The following is a 19041-nucleotide window of genomic DNA, read 5'->3' on the forward strand; positions in this document are numbered from 1 at the left end:
GGGACACCATGGACCATAGCCCGCCAGGCTCCTCTGTCCATGAGATTCTCCAGGCAAGAACACTGGACTGGGTTACCATTTCCTTCTCGCCTTGCTCAAGGTCACCAGCTAATCAGAGAAGCCTGCATTTAAACACAGATCAACTCTGGACCCTCCATTCTCACCCACTGTGCTCTGCCTCCCCAAAGCTTCTACTAAACCCATTTCCCTTGCCATTCTGATGTCCCCTTCTGTGTTTAAGGCAAGTTAAAAATTTTCCTCCAATCTTCTTTTCTAGGCTAATCTCTGTTTTTGCCTGCCCCTCGAAGCACTTTGAATATCACTGAGACTTGTGAATGTTCCAGGACTCATCTAGAAATCACATCCCAAGGGTGAAAGGTCAGCTAAGAGTGTGGTCGTCTCCAAGGCGCCCCTGGGCGGCTCTAGCAGACCCGTGGCAACAAGGGCATCTGCCTAAAAGTCTGGGAAGTTAATTTACCAGGCTAGCTCCTCTGCGTGGACTTCATTACCTCCAGCCATTAAGCTAATGTTATGGACTTTTCCAGGGTGTCTGCACTGACATCGCTATTAATAGTGTTATTACTCCCATTAACAGCAGACCCAGAGAGCTGGTACGAACTTCAATTATTCACTGACTCCCCAACTTTGAAGTTCCTATTTCCAAGAGCAATCAGTAGATCTGAAAAATGGCTTTGATTAAATTATGAAGAGAGGGAAAATGAAGCTACTTTCAGCCCAAACATCACTAGGAGTTACCAAATAGAGTTCAGGCAGAAAAGAGGTGACTCTCCTCTGCTTCAGGGGTTACAAAGGAACCTGGGTGGGAGAATCTCACAACAGGGTCTAGCTGCATGGCTCACTGCTCCCGAAGTTCATGGGACTGCATCTTTCCATGGCTCCCAAGGGCCTGCAATTAACCATGTATCATCTCCCTGCAGATTTAGGTCTGCAGTGCAGGAGACCCAGGTTTGATCCCTGGGTCAAGAAGATCCCCTGGAGAAGGGAACGGTTACCTAGTCCAGTATTCTTGCCTGGAGAATTCCATGGACAGATAAACCTGGTGGGCTACAGTCCATGGGGTTGCAAAGAGTCAGACATGACTAAAACTTTCACTTTGAAGGGAATGGCTACCCACTCCAGTTTTCTTGCCTGGAGAATTCCATGGACAGAGGAGGTTGGCAGGCTATAGTCAATGGGGTTGCAAAAAGGCAGACACAACTGAGCAACTAACCCTGAGCACAAGCACAGGGAAGTCATCTATAGCTTTCAGTTTTCAAGATCCCATCCTGCTCTGTACTCTTAGGCAAATTACTCTAAGATCATGGCATCTTGTCCCATCACTTCATGGCAAATAGATGGGTAAACAGTGGAAACAGTGGCTGACTTTTATTTTTGTGGGATCCAAAATCACTGCAGATGGTGATTGCAGCCATGAAATCAAAAGACACTTACTCCTTGGAAGGAAAGTTATGACCAACCTAAACAGCATATTAAAAAGCAGAGACATTACTTTGCCAACAAAGGTCCATCTAGTCAAGGCTATGGTTTTTCCAGTAGCCATGTATGAATGTGAGAGTTAGACTATAAAGAAAGCTGAGAGCAGAAGAATTGATGCTTTTGAACTGTGATGTTGGAGAAGACTCTTGAGAGTCCCTTGGACTGCAAGAAGATCCAACAAGTCCATCCTAAAGGAGATCAGTCCTGGGTGGTTCATTGGAAGGACTGATGCTGATGCTGAAACTCCAATACATTGGCCACCTGATGTGAAGAGCTGACTCATTTGAAAAGACCCTGATGCTGGGAAAGATTGAAGGCAGGAGGAGAAAGGGACGACAGAGGATGGGATGGTTGGATGGCATCACTGACTCATCACCATGAGTTTGGTTAAACTCCGGGAGTTGGTGATGGACAGGGAGGCCTGGCATGCTGCAGTTCATGGGGTTGCAAAGAGTCAGACACAACTGAGCGACTGAACTGAACTGAACTGAATTTGCTGCCTCAGTTTTCTCAACTATAAAATGGGGACAAAATAGTACCTACCTAATGTGGTTATTCATGAGGGCTAAAAGAGGATGTGAGTAAAGCATGGAAGACAGCAGCTGATGTATAATAAGTCCTCTGTAAAAGCTAATGCTACTGTCCCATCCCTCCTCCACCTTTCCCATCCAAGCCCTCCAAATCACAGCTGATGATGAAGTACAGAGCTCCTCTCAGTCTGGCCCATGGGGCAAATCAAAGATGGAAAGAGAAGGATAGGGACAACACTTTTCCTCTTAATGAGGGCGGGCGAGCCCCAGAGGGCAGCAGGGAGCAAAGAGGAAAAGCCTGGGTTGTAGCTCTGCGTTCCTCCCAGCTGTCAAAGGGTATTGAGGACTCAGCTCTCTTCATAGAAAGTCAAGTTTAAGGTCAGTGTCAGGAATGTTTTGACATTTCTACTATCCCTCAGGGCCTGTGAGGGCGGAAGCTGTGAATGTCCAAAAGCAGACAATTGACCTTAAAAGTGATGGGGAAATGGAGGGGAAGAGTGGATTCCTTCTGGGTTCTTACAGGGTCTGGTGGGGTAATGGCTTCGGTGCTTCTGGCACTCTGATACCTCACTAGCCCAGGCAAGAGCTGGGAAATGTGCAAAGGGTTAATTCATGACCCCTGGTAGGGAGGTGGTGCTGCTGGCTTAGATCTTTCCTTCAAAGGAGCTACAGGGACTTCCCAAAGCAACTCTGCATTCCATTGTGGGGGCAACTTGCGCATGGCGGAAGACCCTGCTTCATCCATTTTCCAGGCAGGACTCAAATAGAGCATGCCGTATGGCTTTGAGTTTCCAGACAACCATTCCTGCCAGCACCAAGGCCGCCCCCACCGAACACAGACTGCAAGAAGTGGGCCCCAGCAAGACAGTCCAGGCCCGGGATTGGAGTCCGACCCTGCTAAGCTTCTCTTCCCTCTCCCCCTCACTCCAGTTTCTCTGCGGAGGGTCCTCCAGCCCCATTCCAGAGATGCTAAAAGCCCTTGGGGACAAAGGCCCTGGCCCCTGGAGGGGTTATTATTCAAGTCAGTGGTTCCAATGAGATTATCCTGTCTAATGAAGCAGCTCCTACCGCCTCCCCTAAGCCTGAACTTTCACTGCTGGAGAGTTCCCAGCCAAGTGGAAAATTAGAAGGAGAGAAATGGAAGAAGGAAGGGGGTGAGGGATAGAGAAAGAGGTGGTGATTAACTTCTCCAGAAATTAATTCCTAAATACGGCGATAGAAATATTAACTCCCAGGGCTGCCGGCCGGGCAAGCAAATTTCAATTTGGAAGGGGGGCTATTTGTGAGTCTGAACTCGGTGAGCCTCCAAACTGGAGTCAGCGGGGGGCATACATCATTGCTGGTCCATCTCCCCAGGCCCTCCAGGATGGGTCTACCTGCAGGCCTCGGATATCAGAACTAGCTCCTTACCTCTCCCCACAGGTGATTCCCTAGTCCTCAACCTTTCACGATGGTCATGCTTGAAGTGCAATATTTGGGGAATCTGTGTTTAGAACATGAAGGAGTTGGAAAAAATGGAATGGAGGTGGGGCTCTCAAATGAACTTTATAGAAAAGTTAAGAGGAACCTCATTCAAGTTGGAGATCCTGGGGGCACAAAAGGACTTGCATTTTGCAATCAGTTTGGAGTTGACTAAGGGGACATTTAGTTCCTGGTGGCTCAGTGGTAAAGAACCTGCCTGCCATTGCAGGGGATGTGGGTTCGATCCCTGGGTTGGGAAGATCCCCTGGAAAAGGAAATGGCAACCCACTCCAGTGTTCTTGACTGGGAAATTCCATGGACAGAAGAGCCTAGGGTCGCAAAAGAGTCAGACATGACTTAGCAACTGAAAAATAAGAATCAACAATGGAACAAACTGCTCTCTTCACCCTTTCCCAGGTAGCCCTGGGGCAGCCACACACACACACACACACACACACACACACACACACACACACACGACTGTTTCAGACAAGGTGTGGCTGGTTGGGGTTGCCTGAAGCAGGAAGACTTCTCAGCAGTGGGGCTGTCCCAGCCACCCTGCCAGAACCCTCCAGGGAGGACAGGGAGGGGACAGGGAGCACGGAGGAGGCCCTGGGTCAGACACACGACCCCTGCTTACACTGCCACTAAAGTCAGAGCTACTTCCCGGCCCCCCAGGGGTTGCCCGCCCATCCTCTCCTTAATTTTCAAGGTGTGGCTGTAAGATGGCCCTTGTCACAGCCATTATATAGTGGAGGAGACTGAGCCCAGGCCTGGTCTGTCCATGGACAGGTTCTTCTTAGTTTAACCTACTGCTTCTGCTCTAAGTAGCAGCATCTTTTCATTCCTTTCCTTTCCTTTGTTCCATCTTGGCAGAAGCTATACAAAGTGAGTCCTGAAGAGTGACCCATGCCGAGCCATCCTGGGGAGGGCATCCTTCCAGGAGAGGAAATTGGCAAAGAGGAGGGGTCCCTGGGGCGGGAAGGGAAAGACTGTCTCAAAGCTGATCTGATCTCTCCCCTGTCAACGTCCTGGGTTACATAAGCCTCCCAGGGGTGATGCTGATGACCCTGCTGAAGAAAGGTAACGTCTGGGCCAATCGATGGGGCTGGGTCTGCAGGGGATCCCGTTACCTTCTTGGCCTGGGCATGGGAGGGGAAGTGGGAGAGGGGGCTTGGGGACCTGGTGGTTGGAGGGAGGGTTCCAGGCCCAGGACAAGTGAAGGCTGGGCTTCAGGGCTATAGGTGGGCTATCACATTTCCTTTCCTTCAACCAAGACAGAATAGGCTAGGGACCAGTAGGGTGGAGGCCCTGCAAAAAAAAAAAAAAAAAAAGGTTCAAGGTGATGGACAAATAGATACCCACTTTGTTGAAGCTTTTGTTAGCAGTGGAACCCAGCAAGCCCATGGGCTGGGACCTGGGCCTGCGAGAGGGCAACAGGGGTGACCCTCTGTGTAACTGGGTTGGCAGGCCTGATTGAGGGTGAGTAACAGGAGGGAGGGTTTCAATTACACGAGCATTTCTTAAGCTTGTTCAGTCTGTAGCCCGCCTGTGCCCTTGCTGGTACAAACAGCCCTTTCAGCCACCTGAGCCACCTGTTGGTGGGGGCCCTCCTTGAGCTTCACACATGCTCGCTCTCCGCCTGCTCCTCTATCTGTTTCTGTCCCTCCCTCTGTTTCTCTCTCTCTCTCACACACACACACACACACACACCTGCTGTCATTCTCTTCCTGCAAAGTTCCCCATCCCCTCAACTCCCTCGAACCACGGGAAAAGTTGGCAAAAGTGACAGAGAAAATGCATGTATCTTGAAATCACAAGGAACCCCATTACCGATGCTCTTTTGCACGGATTTTCCTGGGGTGGGCTGGCTGGAATCGCAGCACTTAGCGCAGGGTCTTGCCTGCTGTGCAAACTTGACAAGCGTGCTGATTCTAATATAGACTGCGACCCTCACCCCATCCCTGGATCACAGGCCTGGTTTGCAGGGACTTGCTGCTAGACAGAAGGTCTAATATGGGTCCCTTTGTGTGCCTGAGCCTAGCAGAGTGCCTGGCACAGGAGGCCCAGGGCTGCTGTGAGAGATATAGGGACAAGTCTGTGTGTATGGGCGTGGAGCCTCCAAAGTGATGAAGCCCCTGCAGTCTTCACCTCCCTAGTAACTCGGGTGCCCCGATGGAGCATCTACATGTTATCTGGCATCCTTGTCCTTCCCCACTGCCTCTGCCCAACCCCAGCCTGCTCCCTTACCTCCTGCTCAGCCTGAGTCCTCATCTATCAATTCGCAGCTGTGAATGCCCAGTTGGCATCTGTTTCAGATGAAAGGGATGCAAATGGCATATTTAGGAGAAGCAATGTCCGGCTTTGCCCCAAACTTAAACAAATAAGAAAGAAAGGCCCCCAAGGAAGAATTAAGACAGGGCATGAGGGAACTTTCCAGATAAGTTGTTGTTCAGTTGCTAAGTCGAGTGCAACTTCTTGTGACCCCACTGAAATCAGCATGCCAGACTTCCCGATCCTTCCCTATCTCCCAGAGCACCCTCCAACTCATGTCCGTTGAGTTGGTGATGCCATCCAACCATCTCATCTTGTCATCCCCTTTGTCTCCTGTCCCTTCATCTTCTGCCCTCAGTCTTTCCCAGCATCAGGGTCTTTTCCAATGAGTGTGCACTTCACACCAGGTGGCCAAAGTATTGGAGCTTCAGCATCAGTTCTTCCAATGAATATTCAAGGTTGATTTCCCATAGGATTGACTGGTTTAATCTGCTTGCAGTCCAAGGGACTCTCAAGAGTCTTCTCCACAATTCAAAAGCATCAATTCTTTGGCACTAAGCCTTCTTCATGTTCCAACTCTCATATCAGTAGATGACTACTGGAAAAACCATAGCTTTGACTGTACAAACCTTTGTCAGCAAAGTGATGTCTCTGCTTTTAATATGCTGTCTAGGTTTGTCATAGCTTTTCTTGATAAGAGAATATTGTACATCTTGATGGGGTGTGGATTACATTGGTTTAAGCATTGATCAAAATTTTTCAGACTGTACACAGAGCCTCTATTTATCTCACTCTATGTAAATTAAATATTAAATCCTGATTCAAAGCATCTTAGAAGATCCAGGGACCCACTCTTCTCCACCTGACCATGTGGGCCATGGGTTTCTCCTGGTTATTAACTCTGGGAGGGAGGAAGGATCCATGCACAGATTGTCACAGAGGGCAGGCAGCTTGGGTCTAGGATGCTCATGAGCTGAGTGCTCCTGGGGGGTTGGGCTTTACATCAGCACAGCCCCGAGCACCAGGTCCTTCCCACAGCCAGGAGGCTCAAGGTCACGGAGAACCACATCTTGAGCCGGCAGGGCACTCTGGAGCTGGGATGCTGCCCCAGGTGGCTACACAGCTGGGGGATGTGCAGTCTGGACTTGGCAGCAGGTGCCCAAAGTTCACATCCATGGCCATTTACTTTAGGCCACGCTGAGAATAGAGCAGCTGGGCTTCCCAGTGCAGGCTGGTGGTCTCTTTCATGAACTGTCCGGACTTCACCTTGGACCCAGTCCACTCCTGTTTTCTGCCACTTGACAGGAGGCAGGTATTGGTTACTGAGGGGAAACTGAGGCCAAGTAGGAGTCACCTCTGGGACCTGCTCCGGTCATTCTCGTTTAGCTCAGCTCTAGAGCGGGGAGGTGGGAATACTCGCAGCCCCCCGTACTGCTGTCTCAGAGCCTCAAGGCCCCTGCTCCTCACAGGGCTCCGTGCTATGCAGGGTGGGCTGGCATTGCCAGGCAGGATCAAAGCTGACACAGAGACCGGCCTTTGGGTCCCACAGGCATAGAGTGTCAGAGGAGGCTGGCTTTCCTGATCGCCCTTAAACGATGCCAGGTGTGAGAGCCTCACGCCACGAGCAGCTGAGCCAACCTTGGCTGAGCTGAACACCAGCTGCCAAAGGCCCCTAAGGAAGACATGGATCTGGAGCACAGCCCCTTTCTGAGAGGCCTCACTGAGTGGGACAAAGAAAACGACTTTCCCATTGCCTTGTAAAATATCATCCAGGCAACTCTTCCACATTGATCAGAACTGATCTGGCTTCTGAATGCAGCCTCTCCCATCCTCTGCATGCCGGCCAGTCTCAGGCATCACTGTTCTATTAGGATACACAGCTCTGAGTACGCTCCTCTACCCAGCTTTCCGGTCATCTCTGAGCTATGTGTATTTCAGGGTAGGTTGATGGGCCTCCATTTTTTCCCACCCCCACAATATGCCTGAGGACTTTCAAACCTTTCCTTAGCAAACTCAAGGTCTCGTGATGCCTGAGACTATCACCCAGAGAAGGGAGGTTGCCCATCCTGGGCCCTTTGGGGAGGATGTGTTAGAATTTAATAGGTCACTCTAACTTTCAGAGGCACTCCTGGGGTAGAGTGAGGCAGGACCCTGCCTCCACCTTATTGTAGTTGGAAATGACTGATAAATGTCATTGGTCACATACAGTTCAGGCTCTTAGTAAAAAATCTTAAGTCTTTTTTATTTTTTTTAATTTATGGTACTTGTGTCCAGTATTTTTGCCTGGAGAATCCCATGGACAGAGGAGCCTGGCAGGCTAAAGTCCACGGGGTTGCAAAGAGTTGGACACAATGGAAGCGACTTAGCATGCACACGTACACATATCCAACTCTTAGCATGTTAGGTTTCAACTGTTAACTAGAAGCCTGGGGTTCCTGCAATGAAAGTTTGACTGGGACCAAGTTCCACTGAGTGAGACCCAACTACTGATGGTTTTTCCAGTCAGCCATGCCAAGGCCAAGGCCAAGGTTCTTTGGTTCCCACTAAGAAAGGCTTTCAGCTCTCCCCATATGTCTGGGTGGTTATCTATACCCTACTTTCATCCCTCGGTTCATTTTTCAGGATCTATTTGCCTCCACTGTGCACCATTGCCTTCTTTCCACTTCTGGAGAATCAAATGGAGCCAGCAAGGAAGAGGCATAGGGTGGGAGTGCCAACACTAGGGCAGAGTTTCACCCACTGGTCTTGTAACATGGGGCACAGGGCACTCTGACAGCCAGTTGAATATTTGGACAGCCCCAAGGAGAGCCTGGGCTTCCCAGATGGTTCACATGGTAAAGTGTCTGCCTGCAATGCAGGAGACCCAAGTTTGATCCCTGGATTGGGAAGATCCCCTGGAGAAAGATATGGCAACCCACTCGAGCACTCTCGCCTAGAAAATTCCATGGATGAAGGAGCCTGGTAGGCTACAGTTCATGGGGTCACAAAGAGTCAGACATGACTGAGCAACTTCACTCACTCACTCAAGGAGAGCCTTTAGGTGCTACGCACTTGAACTTAACCCTCAAATACCAGAAGATTCTGGGGAGACACTGAAGTCTGTCAAGTGACTGTTGAATCACTAACCACATAAATGATTTAGCGGCCATGTAAGCCTGGAGAAAAAGAGTCCAATGCCTTTTTCTTGCTGTTCAGCCCTGGAATGTCAGTCTGCAGTCAAACTGCAACCACAAATGTCCAGAGATCTCCCTCCAGCCCCTTAGAGTGTAATGATCCCAGGTGACCCCATATCCTGACTCATCACCATTCCCACGTTGACATTTCCGTACATTTTTATGGGAAGTTAACAATTTAACGTGAAGTCAGAACACAAGAAGGGAGATAAGATTTACAAAGCATACAAGGGAGGAAGAGTAAGAGAAGGAAGAGAAGAGAGAGGTCAAATCGAAGGAGAGCAGCGACAGAGGAGATGAAGAGGAAGAGAATCACCTGGGGATACGGGAAGCAGGAGGAAACTGCCCAGAGGTACTCACGTGTTGTGGAGCACACACCAGCCACAGTGGGGGTCGCCCGCGCCAAGGCACTCGCTGCAGCTCCGATACTGGCCGCAGGATTCCACGGGGACTCTGGTGAGCTAGGGCAGGACCACAGGAGAGACAGAGGTCAAGATCTTGTAGAACAGCCTGGAGTCTGCCAGGAATTGATGTGTTCTCGTTGGGTGTATCATCTAAGACTGTGCGGTAGCAGGAAGGGGCCTAGAACCCCAGACCCGAAAGGGACCTGGAGAGATCGTATTTGAGCAGATGGCCACGTAAGCACTGGTTATTTTCTTAGAAGACCCTGGGAATAGGCGCCAAAGAATTTATATCACATTGTTATCAAAGATATTTATATCCTGTACATTTAAATTCTCCCACCATCCAAACCCTCAAATATCGCTACAAACATGCAATTCATCACACATTTCTCTTATCAATGTAATCAACATAGGAACTTCTTCTTTCTCCATTCATGTTTCTCTTTCACCCCCATTCCCAGACCTTCTCCTTCAGGTTTCATCATTTTTGTGGTTCCAGAGAGCATTGCACCCAAGTCCAGTACCTTCCTCTCTCTCTGTAACAAGGTGTAATCCACTCGCTTCATGCTGCCATTTGCCCACTCTCTCTTTCTCACAATGTTGGCCAACTGGCTCGCAGAGTTGTTCACTCTGGAGCTTTTAAAGAGCAGCTGTTGCTATTTCTCTTCCTACCCACACTCTCTTCATGACTAGAGGCTTCCTCTCCAACCCCAAAACTTTATCTTCACTTTCACCAGCCGCTTGTAAATGTAAAATGTTCCACATGACATTTCTGTTTAGCCCAAATGCTTCTATTTCCTGCATCCCCATAAAGATCTTTTGAATTTCTTTGTTCTCCAACATAGCTTTGCCCCAATGTCTTTTGACATGATTTCTCAGGGCCTGAGAGATAGGAGGTACTTAACAATGATACCCAGGATCAAATGGAATTTTAATTTCCTTCCTAGAGCCTTGGTCTTTCTTCTCCACTTTTACCAGTTTCTTCTTTACAAAAAGGTTCTAATCGTTCTTTTCCATTTGGGATATCTTTTTATCTCAGTGGAGGACTTCTTACCTAATCTTTCAGCTTGAGCTAAGAGAATTTGATGTGCTTATCCTTTTTTTTTTTCAAACTTTGTATTTTGTATTATGGTATAGGCAATTATGGGCTTCCCAGGTGGAGACAGTGGTAAAGAACCTGCCTACCAATGAAGAGACATAAGAGACTCAGGTTTAATCCCTGGGTTGGGAAGATCCCCCCGGAGGAGGGCATGGCAACCCACTCCCGAATTCTTGCCTGGAGAATCCCATGAACAGAGGAGCCTAGTGGGCTACAGTCCATGGGGTCACAGAGAGTTGGACTTGACTGAAGCAACTTAGCATGCATGTACACATAGGCGATTATATCACAGCATTAACAATGTTGTGATGGTTTCAGGTGAACAGCATAGGAACTCAGCCATACATATACATGAATCCACATATATCCATTTTCCTCTAAACTCCCGTCCCATCCAGGCTGGTTATCCTTTTTAATTTCTTGCCGTCAGACAGTAGACATGGTGAAGGATAAATCACCTGACCTGGCTGAGCCTCTGTGCTTTATGAGCAAATGCAGAGGCTGTGTGTTCCCTGCTGCTTCATGGGGCATCTGCCTCCATAAAATTATGTAGCACTTGGCAGGGGCTACTTGTAACTCACACACAGGCGAGCTGGCACCAGAGTCTGCTCAATTAGTCTCAGAACTCTTTTGGAATTAATTATTCATTAATTGTTACTTTCCAATCCCATGTGATTTCTTTTTCTTTTCTACTTTAATTTTATTCTTCCCTTTATGTATCTTTCCTGTTTTCTCACATGCCCGTTGGGCAATCTTAACGACCACCATGTGTGTTCACTTCTTCCAAGGTACCTTTTAGCTTCCTGCTCCTGTTCCTATAGATTTGCCCTTGGCCTTGGTGGCCCTTTCTCCACACTCTCAGATGTCTTTTTGCACATTTGGAAGTTTATCTTTCCTTCTATGACCTCTCACGCCATCAGCCTGGGCCATGCCTCGGCTCTGCGTATATACAACCTTTCCATTTTCGTAATTGATCCTGACAATCAGCTTCTTACAAATTACACCCCTGACTCGACACACAGCCAGGAACTGACCTGCTTCTTGTTGCCTTTTTCATTTCCTTACCTACCCATTAAATGGGCATAGACACACTGGTCATGTAAGCATACAAATAACGGTACCCAGACCGAAGCACATGGACTCCTAGGAATTCACAAGTGGTAACAAGATCCACAGCTATTCTTAATATTTCCAAAAGCCCAGTGGAAATTGGATTGTTGCTGTTTTCTGTTTGTGTGCATACTCTGTGATGTATTTACCATATTAAAAATAGGAAATATATTGTTACTTAATAAATACAGTTGGTTTAGTAGGCAAAAATCTTTCAAAACTGGATGCCTAGTGATGAAAAAAGTAATAAAGCAGACCAGAGATGATGAAAGTTGGTAACATAAGCACATAATAATGTTTTCATATGTTCCAGCTGCTTGTCTAGCACTCCATATTTCGCACAGGCTTAAAGAGGAAATCACGGCTTGCTCAATCAAAAGCAGTTTCTTGGTCTAAACTTAATTAATATCCTCCTTGGTTTCTCCCAGGGACATGATCTGTAATCTGTCTCAGATGGCCATGTCATGGGATTCTGGGGTGTACAACACATGAAGCCAGCTGCTTGCTGAACCTGATCTCCTCCAAAGCTTTTATATTCATATTTCTAAAAACATCTTGCAACCGGTATTTAATAATATCACTACCCGGAATTGTTAAATAGCATCACTGATTCAATGCACCTGAGTTTGAGCAAACTCTGGGATATAGTGAAGGACAGGGAAGCCTGGTGTGCTGAAGTTCTTGGGGTTGCCAAGAATCAGACATGACTTAGCGACTGAACACCACCACCACCAACTGGAATTGTAAAGCCTCTCCTCTGTTGATTTTAAACAAGAGTCATTTATGTTTGGTTGGAAAGAGTGTATGAGCCTTTGGAGCTGGGTTCAAATTCTAGTTTCACTATTTACTGGCAATGAGATCTTATTGTCTCTGAGTCCCATTTTTTCCCTTATCTTTCAACATGGAGATAAAGGTCCCCATCAGTCCACAGAGTCCCCATCAGTTTTGGACCCTACTGAATGACTAGAGCTTTCACTTTCGCTCACTTTGTGAATGACCAAACACATCATAAGTGAAAGTTTTTCTTACTGTCATCTTTGCCATCAATAGTGCTAGTTGCTCAGTCGTGTCCAACCCTTTGCAACCCCATGGACTGTAGCTTGCCAGGCTCCTCCATCCATGGGATTCTCCAGCCAAGAAGTGGGGTGCCATTTCCTCCTTCAGCGGATCTTCCAGACCCAGGGATTGAAGTCAGGTCTCTGGCATTGCAGGCAATTTATTTACGCTCTGAGCCACCAGGGAAGCCCAAGCTTTGGGGAAGGGGGCGTCTAAGTAAAAGTACACAGAAACAGCATGGATCACAAGTCCCTTGAAAGTCTATGATCTGACAGGTTAGGTTAGTAGTTCTAACTCCCCAGCCAGTTACGGAATGGTGAAAGAGACCAGAAAAGCCGATGAGAAAGGAAAGCTGTCATTAATACTCACTCTTTACCGCCCTGTCACTTTACTTCTCCGTCCCTCATCGCCCCAAAACTGCCCTGACAGCCTTCCTAGGCCTCATGAACTTGGTCAGGAGTTTAATGCCAGGAAGAACTTTCCTCCTTTAGGAACTTGATCACATCATTTCCTCCTTGAACTGTGATGTTTGCTCCTAAACCATCCATTGCTTCATCCCGGCCCGGCTTCCTGGATTTATTCTACCATCTATTATATCAGTTAGGAACTTTTTTTTTTTTTTTTTTGCTTTTCATCAGGCCAATCCCTGTAGAAGGAAGTCCTGGGAATTTATTATGCTACCTAACTTCCTCTCACCTTTTCTTAGAGGTGCTTTCTATCTGTATGTCCAATCATTTGTTATTGCTCTTCTGAACTTTACCTAGGTTTTCTCCATTCTCCTCAAAGAATGGATGCTAAAATGGAGGAACCACCAGGATTCTGACAGTCCACATAGAAGAGCTGCCATTATTTAAAAGGTGAGTGCCTCCTCCCGTCACCTTTGCAGGACTTTCCCAAAGAAAGTCAAGCCCAGAGAAATATCCAAAGTTCCACTTTCAGGCAGTATTCTCCAGCACAACCACCTCTCCCAGGGGGGACTCCATAACTCCCAATCTACATCATTGCTTTGCCTCACTCCCCACCCTATGTAATCTGGAGAGCATCAGAAATTTGCCTGACACTTTAAATAGCTTCTGAAAATTAGATTTAGCCCACCATTTATCTGGGTGCCATTCTGTACCCTAACGGCTCTGGTTACTGGCCACACCTTGCTAAGCGGCACAGGTGGTAGACAGATTCGGAGTCACCTTGGTGCTAGGATTCTCTCTCCCCAGATACGTAACTTCTCCACCTGCTCCTGACACCGAACAAAGCCGCCTCTCCCATCCCCCATCTCCACTCCTCTCCTGACCCTGGAACACAAACCACTCCAGATGCAGAGCCACGATTAATTAAAAGCACCCCACGCTGATTAAAGTCTTCAGCTACAGTGCCAGGCATGCTAATTAACCGAGTGAGGGAATTCAGACCACAGGAAGAGGTGAAAAAAGAAAGTCATGGAGGGGGGCTTCTTTTTGGAGAACAAGTCAGATAGCAACGTGTCATATCTAGAGATGAGTGTACCCTAGTGGCGGATGGTCTCAGAGACCACAGACGAGAGAGGACTGTCCCCTGGCCGCTGGACTCCAGGAGAGGTGCTGACTTAGGGGCTGCAATTGCCCCCTCACTGATTCTAGAGACAGGAGCACCACACACCCACAGCCACCACCTCTCAGGACCTTTGTGTGTGTCTACACCATGCTGGGAGAGAGTGGGGCTCCTGGGGTGGAAGGTTCTAGTAGGGCAGTCTTCCTGACCCATTCTGTCAGCTTTAGGCAAAAACCTATTGGGCAGTTTGGCAGTTCCTCAAAAAACTAAACTTAGAATTTATCATACTATCTAGTAATTCTACTTCTGGGTACATATTCCCAAAGAATAGAAAGCAGGGACTTGAATTTATACACCAATATTCATAGCAACATTATTCACTATAGCTGGAAGGTAGCCACCCAAGTGCCCATAGACAGATGAATGGATACTGAAACGGATAAAAAAAAAAGAATGGACAAATAAAATGTGGAATATACACACAATTAAACATGATTCAGCCTCAGCAAGGAAGGAAATTCAGACTACAGCATGGATGAACCTTAAAAACATTATTCTAAGTGAAATAAGTCAGTCACAAAAAGACAAATATTGCATGATGTCACTTAAATGAGATCCAGAATAGTCAAATCCATAAAGACAGAAAATAAAAAGTGGTCACCAGGGGCTGAGGGAAAGGGAATGGGGAGTTAGTATTTAATAGGCAGTTTGGGCGGAGAAGGCAATGGCACCCCACTCCAGCACTCTTGCCTGGAAAATCCCATGGGCGGAGGAGCCTGGTGGGCTGCAGTCCATGGGGTTGCTAGGCGTTGGACACGACTGAGCGACTTCACTTTCACTTTTCACTTTCATGCATTGGAGAAGGAAATAGCAACCCACTCCAGTATTCTTGCCTGGAGACTCCCAGAGACGGGGGAGCCTGGTGGGCTGCCGTCTATGGGGTCGCACAGAGTCGGACACGACTGAAGCGACTTAGCAGCAGCAGCAGCAGGAGCAGGCAGTTTGGGAAGAAGAAACAGCTGCTGGTGAAGAATGGTGGGAATGGCTGCAGCACAAGGAGAATGCACTTGATGCTACAAACACCTAAAATGGATAAGATGGCAAATTTATGTGAGGCGTATTTTACCATAAAGGCATTGGGGGCAGGAGAAGAAGGGGACGACCCAGGATGAGATGGCTGGATGGCATCACTGACTCGATGGACGCGAGTCTGAGTGAACTCCGGGAATTGGTGATGGACAGGGAGGCCTGGTGTGCTGCTATTCATGGGGTTGCAAAGAGTCGGGCACGACTGAGCGACTGAACTGAACTGAACTGAACTGAAAAACATTTTAAAAACACTATTGGGTGGATATAAGAACACCTATTTCCTGCCTAGGAGCCTGGATCAAGGGGGATGGGGGAGAAGCTTTCTGTTGGTAGACTGATAATAAATTCATACGCATGAAATATTCTGAGATCCTTGAGTGAAAAGATAGGCATCATTATTCAATTTAATCTCAAATGGACAAAAGAGTTTGGGATGAATGTCTCTTACCGTGTATTGTCATGTAAGTGGACCTGTCACTCTCAAGCTCTGCACCTCTGTTTCCTGATTTGGAAAAATAATGTCTTAGTCTTGTTCCATCCAGAACCATGCTTCACATCTCACCCCTTTCAAGAGGCACAGGGGAGAGGTTTGGAATTCATACACTTCCTGTGTGGTCAAATGGCTCCTGGTTTTATCATATTGTCCTCAAATTCAGCCTCTGCCTCAGCATTTCTCATCCCTAATTATGACCAGGAGCATGTGTGTGTTCATCTCTATCTCCCCTCCATGACCTTCCTGGGAATCACAATGGTTTGCTCTATCCTTTGACCACCAAGGTAAACGTCCCTAAATAATACAGTGTAGTTGTGTCTGCTTTGAAACTATGCTCAATAGAATCATCATCTCTACTCTTTTATCTGTCCAGCCCCATGAGCAAGACCATGAAGTTACAAAACAATGACCTGGGGTAGGAAGACAAGGAGTGACTGACAGCAGAGAAAAGGAGCCCACACAGGAGTTCAGTTCACGACCTTGGTCTTTATCAGCTTCTTCACTCGAGTCAATAGACTCTGTTCTCTGCTGGGCCTGGGGCCTGGGTGTGCTCAGGGCAGTTTGAGGAATTTTCACAGTTGCCTTGAGTTCTGGCCCCTACAGCCCAGCCCCTGTCTGATTTCCCTGATATTCTGAAAGATGCTTTCCTCCGGCAATAGGGTCCCACTCTGCCTGTTCCCCTTAACATTCCAAAGGGTGCCTGCTGTTCTGCTGATTACATTCAGGAATGTTCCATACATAGAGCATCCAGCCTGTGTGTGTACCTCTAATTTGTTTAAGCATTTGACATTCTGGTCTAAATGTGAGTTATTGCTCCATCTCTCCTCATATAATTGGATGCTAATGCTACAGTAGATACACTGAGCCTGATGGTGGGAGTTAATGTAAATGTCCAAAAGTCTTCGTAATTTCCCAATTTCCTTCAAAATTGTCAAAAAAGAAATAAATGAGGCAAGATGATGCATTAAGAAACCCCGAGAGGCTGCTGCGAGCTGTCCACCTGTGGGGATCCTGTGCCTGGTACTCACCGTCCCCTGTGCTGTTCCGTCTCCGGTCCCCAAGCAAAGGACGGAGAGTTGGGAAAAGTCCGTCCTTGTGTAGAAAATTACTAACTCAGCAATGCGTACGGGTATTAGCATCATGGTCTCAGGAAAGCCTCTCTACGTACCTCCTTTGGTGGCCTGTGATTGCCTCTCCAGCCTTTTTTTCTGCTGCTGTGGGGCTATGAAGGGGTTTTGCAGAGCCCTGTCTCCCCTTGATGGCCTCTAAGCCCCTCACTGCCAGGCCATGAACGTGTTGTGGCTGAGCACTGGTCCAGGAAGCTGTGTTTATTTCCTGTCGCTCCAGGTGCCTGGAACACAGTCACTCATATCCTCTTTGCTCGGAAAGTGAAAGTCGCTCAGTCACGTCCACGTCTGACTCTTTGCAACCCCATGGACTATACATTCCATGGAATTCTCCAGGCCAGAATACTGGAGTGGGTAGCCTTTCCCTTCTCCAGGGGATCTTCCCAACCCAGGGATCGAACCCAGGTCTCCTGAATTTCAGGCAGATTCTTTACCAGCTGAGCCACCAGGGAAGCCAAGTACCTTTGTTCAGAGGTGGCAGGTATTTCTCCACTTGGCAGACTGGCAAGAGAGGATGGGGTCCAAAGGCTGGTCACAGGCTCTGGCAGATTGTGTTATGAGGCCCAACTCTTTGCTTCCCTAAAGTAGCCTCTGACACCCCCACGCTTATTCCTACCTGACCTCATGGTGAATGGAGAGGTGGAGTGTTCTTCCCACCCTTTGACCTTGGTCTTGGCCTCAGGACTGAATCTGGTCCAGGGGATGGCAGCAAGCACAGGGCAAAGGTTTGAGATATGCCCATGTGCTTGGTCTTGCCCTCATGCTTCTGCCACTGCCATGAAAAGAGCTTCCCCAGGTAGCCGCTTTCTCTTCTACAAAATGAACCCATGTGGAGAGACCTGAACCCAACCCCCAGAAAGGAAAGGAATCCAGCTGCTGTGGCAGCTTCAAACAGAACTGCCTCACTTAGCCTAGATCAGCTGATGTGCGAAGGATCTGCAGGTCTGTGAGAATGAGAATCAATGCTTACTATTGTATGCTACTGAGTCTGGGGGTGGTTTGTTACACAGCGTTTTGGGGACAATAGCTAACTGATACACAGGTCTGATATGCAGAAAGAAAGTCACACCTGGGTGCAAAGGTGTGAAGGGGAGAGGGGAGAGGCTGAACGAGGAGGGGTAAGGTGGCAATGTGGTACAGGTAGCTTCAATCCTGAGCACCAGACAGGTCTACATAAACACTCAGGTTATATGCATCTGGTACCATGTGGGAGAGATTATTAAAAACTGGGACCAACTTGACAAATGAATCTTCCTAGTATCTCCTGTGCTGACCAAACTCTCTATGACCATAGATCTGTAGACCTCAGGGAGGCACGGGCCCTGAGAAAAATGCCTGAAAAGACTCCGGACAGAGACTCTGGCTCTTCAGAGGTGGAGAGCTGACTGGAAGCACGGATGCTTGCAGGACCCTCTGTTCTGACCTCCTGGTGGCTCCAGTGCCAGGAAATGATTTTATCCACTTGGCAGTAATAAAGGCTCCTCAGGAATAATTTGCCTTGAACTTTGCAATTTCTTCTGCTTGCCTTCTGGCTGTGGGCTCATTCAGCAGGGGCCTCACTTACTTGAGAGCAGACTGATGCCCGGGATCAAGGGCGCCACCACCCCTGTCCCCACCTGCCTCTAGGCAGGGGGTTCTGGGGTCCAGTTCATTCATAAATACTCATATCTAGCAAGGATGACAGCCCCAGAGCATGAGGCTTGGGGGGCTGAGGTCCCAAGCTGTCATCTCTTCTGGGTGTCTAGGTGACCTTGGACAAACCCTCTCCCTTCCTTATGTCTCTCTGGTCTCCTTTTCAGATCGGAGGACTCAGGCCTCCTCTACCTCAGAGAATCCGTCACAAAATACTACTAATACAAATAGTCTGGGAAGCTCTTTGCAAATAAAAAGTAGCAGATGTTGCGGAGGGCTGCAATTTGCTGCTATTAATAAGTATAAATGCCTAATAGGAAGCCAGTTTGCTCTGGGAACTCGGACAGCCAAGGAGCGAGCTTGACGCCGGAATCATCAACATATGCTGCTCCTCATTAGCAAATGGCAGTAGCTGGGCCAGAAGCGCTCCGCGCGATTTCTGCAGCCTTGAGAAATTACCCCACCCTCGCGCCTCCTGGTGTGGGCTGTGCTACAATGGCCTAGCTTCTCTTCAGCCAGATCCCTCCCCAAGCGAGGAGCCATCCCTTTCCCTGTTGCACAGATGGAAA

General features: G+C 48.1%; 1 protein-coding gene across 3 annotated transcripts in view; it reads right to left on the reverse strand.

Annotated features, from left to right (window-relative positions):
• Positions 1–19041, reverse strand: part of PLXNA4 (plexin A4) — a 410799-nt gene that overhangs the window by 100641 nt on the left and 291117 nt on the right. For all 3 annotated transcript variants that reach the window (XM_068972632.1, XM_068972634.1, XM_068972633.1), the window contains one exon: positions 9296–9396. In XM_068972632.1, the coding sequence (XP_068828733.1) occupies positions 9296–9396 (101 nt within the window). The remainder of the gene's footprint in view (positions 1–9295; positions 9397–19041) is intronic.

The sequence above is a fragment of the Capricornis sumatraensis genome, chromosome 5 (assembly GCF_032405125.1).
Source record: "Capricornis sumatraensis isolate serow.1 chromosome 5, serow.2, whole genome shotgun sequence".
Taxonomy (NCBI): domain Eukaryota; kingdom Metazoa; phylum Chordata; class Mammalia; order Artiodactyla; family Bovidae; genus Capricornis; species Capricornis sumatraensis.